Genomic DNA, 2,705 nt, shown 5'->3' on the forward strand with positions numbered 1-2,705 from the left:
AGTTGAGGGAATTCTTTCGAGAGTATCTCTGCCATATGCATTATCTTTTGTAATGAGGAGGAACTCCTCATTATTTTGGTGATGGGTTTTGATATGATACCCATTTTTGCGGATATCTCTATAACTCAATAGGGTATGAGTTGAATCGGGATACAAAAGTGCATCCTCGATTGTAATCGTTGTACCCATAGGGAGCGTAATAATGGCTCTTCCAGAGCCTGCTATTACGGCATCGCGTCCAGCGATTGTTAAAACATTTCCTTTGCTCTTTGTGAGAGTTTGGAAATATTTTATTTCCCTGAGTATAGAGTTAGTGGTGCCACTGTCCACTAGGCACATTTTCTCATCCATCGGATTGACTCCCGTACAATCTATGCAAATAGAGAATATAAAAAGAGAATGAAATTCTCAACATGAATATATATGAAATATAAACATTTATTGATGTTGAATTGTGCATAAGTCAATGAACATCAAACAGAGTGCAACAAAAACAAATTGTCAATTATTACAATCCCGAAGGCGAATGATGAAACTAAAATCTCAAATGACTATCAATCTAGTTGTAGTCACCGAACAGATCATCAGAATTGTATTCGATGATCATGTTGTTGGTGGAGTCATTTGCCATGCCATCAGGTGGAAGAGGCGCCATTGTGTTGCTCGGTCCCGCTGGGGCGGGGTTGGAACATCCTGGGGCTGCCAGATCGTTGAAGTGTGCTTCAGACGGTTGTCCACCTTGGTTGGAGCGTCCTTGGTTGGAGCGTCCTCGTCCCACAGAATGCAAGTACAGTTCCACAAGGTGCTTAGGGGTGCGGCATTTCTTAGTCGGGTGGTTGTAGCAACCACACTTTGTACAAGTTGAGGACTTGTCTTTTGACTTAGAGTTGTTGCCTTTGCCCTTAGCACCTCGAGGCTTACGGGGTCCCTTGCGCTTGTTTTTGCCTTTGGAGGATCTAGGATTGCCATTCTTGTTGGCATCCTTTGGTGTCTGTTTCTGAGCATTTGCATGTACTTCGGGCAAGGGCTTGGCACCGACAGGGCCTTGATTGGAGTTCCATATGAGGAGCTCATTGTGCCTCTCAGCCTGAAGTAATGTTTTAATGAGATCAGAATAGACTGTGAATCCCCTCTCACGGTATTGCTGTTGGAGGATCATTTGAGCGGGAAGCATGGTAGACAAAGTCTTTTCAATTTTCTCCGCATCAGATGGCTCCTTTTCACAAAACCTCAGTTTGGAACTGAGTTTGTCCATGGCATGGTTATATTCATTCACAGATTTGAAATCTTGAATGCGGAGGTGGTTCCACTCATGAGTGGCCTCCGGGAGAATAACTGCCTTTTGTTGCTCATACCGCTGTTGCAAAGCAAGCCAGAGAGCCTGTGGGTCATCTTCCATCAGATATTCAGCTTTGAGATCTGAATGGATGTGGTTCCTTATTATGTATAAGGCATGGTACTTGGATGGTTCAGACAATGGAGCATCTCCCTGTTTGGGAGTGTCAATTGTCCTATACATTCCGCGTAACGATAGACTCACTTTGAGATCCATCGCCCATGTAGGGAAGTTGTGTCCATCAAGAGCTAACTCGGCAAATTCCTTCTTAGAAGAAACTTGGGCATCAGACTCTTTGGTGGCCATTGCCTACATGTTTATTTGCATAAATTTAATTAATTTCGGGGTTGTAAAAATTAACAAAAATGTAATTGCATATTTATATAACAATGTAAATTGCGTATATAAAAATAATGTAAAATTGCATATGTAAAACAATGTAAAATTGCGTATGTAAGACAATATAAAATTGCGTATGTAAAGCAATGTAAAATTGCGTATGTAAAGCAATGTAAAATTGCGTATGTAAATAACAAGGTAGACATGTTTATGTGTAGCAAGGTAAACTTGCATATGTTTTATGGTATTTTGATTTCTCATTTTGTGGAACATAGGTAGTCACCATGGAGGTGTAGACCATTTTATATTTTCACTTTGGGATGTAGTCCTTGTATGTTTATTATTAAATTTGGGAGAGCACTTTGAGGAATAAATGCCGCAGTAGTATGAGTACTACCTTGTGGTCGCCAAAATAATAATAAAGTAAGGTGACATCTAGTGAAAAATAGTATTCCAAATAGGGAGAAAAATTGACCATAAAAAATATTTACATATATACATGTGATAGAGAATTGTAAAGACAAAACGCGTTCGACATGTAATAAATTTTCATTCATAATATGATTGCGGAATGTAAAAATATTTACAATGCAATTTACATCAGGGTCTAAAATTTGCAACAAAATTAGACTGACAAGCTGATGTAATTTAGGGAATGAAAAATTGCTATGTAAATAAATAAATTAGCTAATTCAGAAAATAAAATAGCCAATGATAACTGGCCCAGGCAGAAAACTCGCAGGCCCCAACCTGGGCCTGGGCCGCCAATTCGGCCCAATTTGGGGGGGGGGGATTTGGGCCAGATATAAGCCAGGGGTTAGGGTTTGGAAACCCTAAGACCTAGATCCCAACCGGCCTCCCCCTAATCCCCCGGGTGGGACTCACGGGTGCGCACCCCAACCTCCCCTCATTAGTCCGGGCCCTGAGCGTTGTACCCGAGGGCCATACTATCACGACCCGGAGACTATCTCTAAGCGCAACTGAGAGTTGACACTTAGTCTGCCACATTCCCTTTCTTTGCGAGAATCCG

At 41.4% G+C, this 2,705-nt stretch overlaps 1 protein-coding gene across 1 annotated transcript; it reads right to left on the reverse strand.

The window, feature by feature from the left end:
• Positions 560–1,642, reverse strand: LOC8085363. The gene has a single exon (XM_021449858.1). The coding sequence runs from the start codon at positions 1,640–1,642 to the stop codon at positions 560–562; it is 1,083 nt and encodes a 360-aa protein (XP_021305533.1).

This window comes from Sorghum bicolor, chromosome 10 (assembly GCF_000003195.3).
Source record: "Sorghum bicolor cultivar BTx623 chromosome 10, Sorghum_bicolor_NCBIv3, whole genome shotgun sequence".
Lineage (NCBI taxonomy): Eukaryota > Viridiplantae > Streptophyta > Magnoliopsida > Poales > Poaceae > Sorghum > Sorghum bicolor.

Excerpts from the sequence above, each read along its gene's own strand:
- LOC8085363 (XM_021449858.1), bottom strand. The coding sequence starts at position 1,642 with ATGGCCACCAAAGAGTCTGATGCCCAAGTTTCTTCTAAGAAGGAATTT.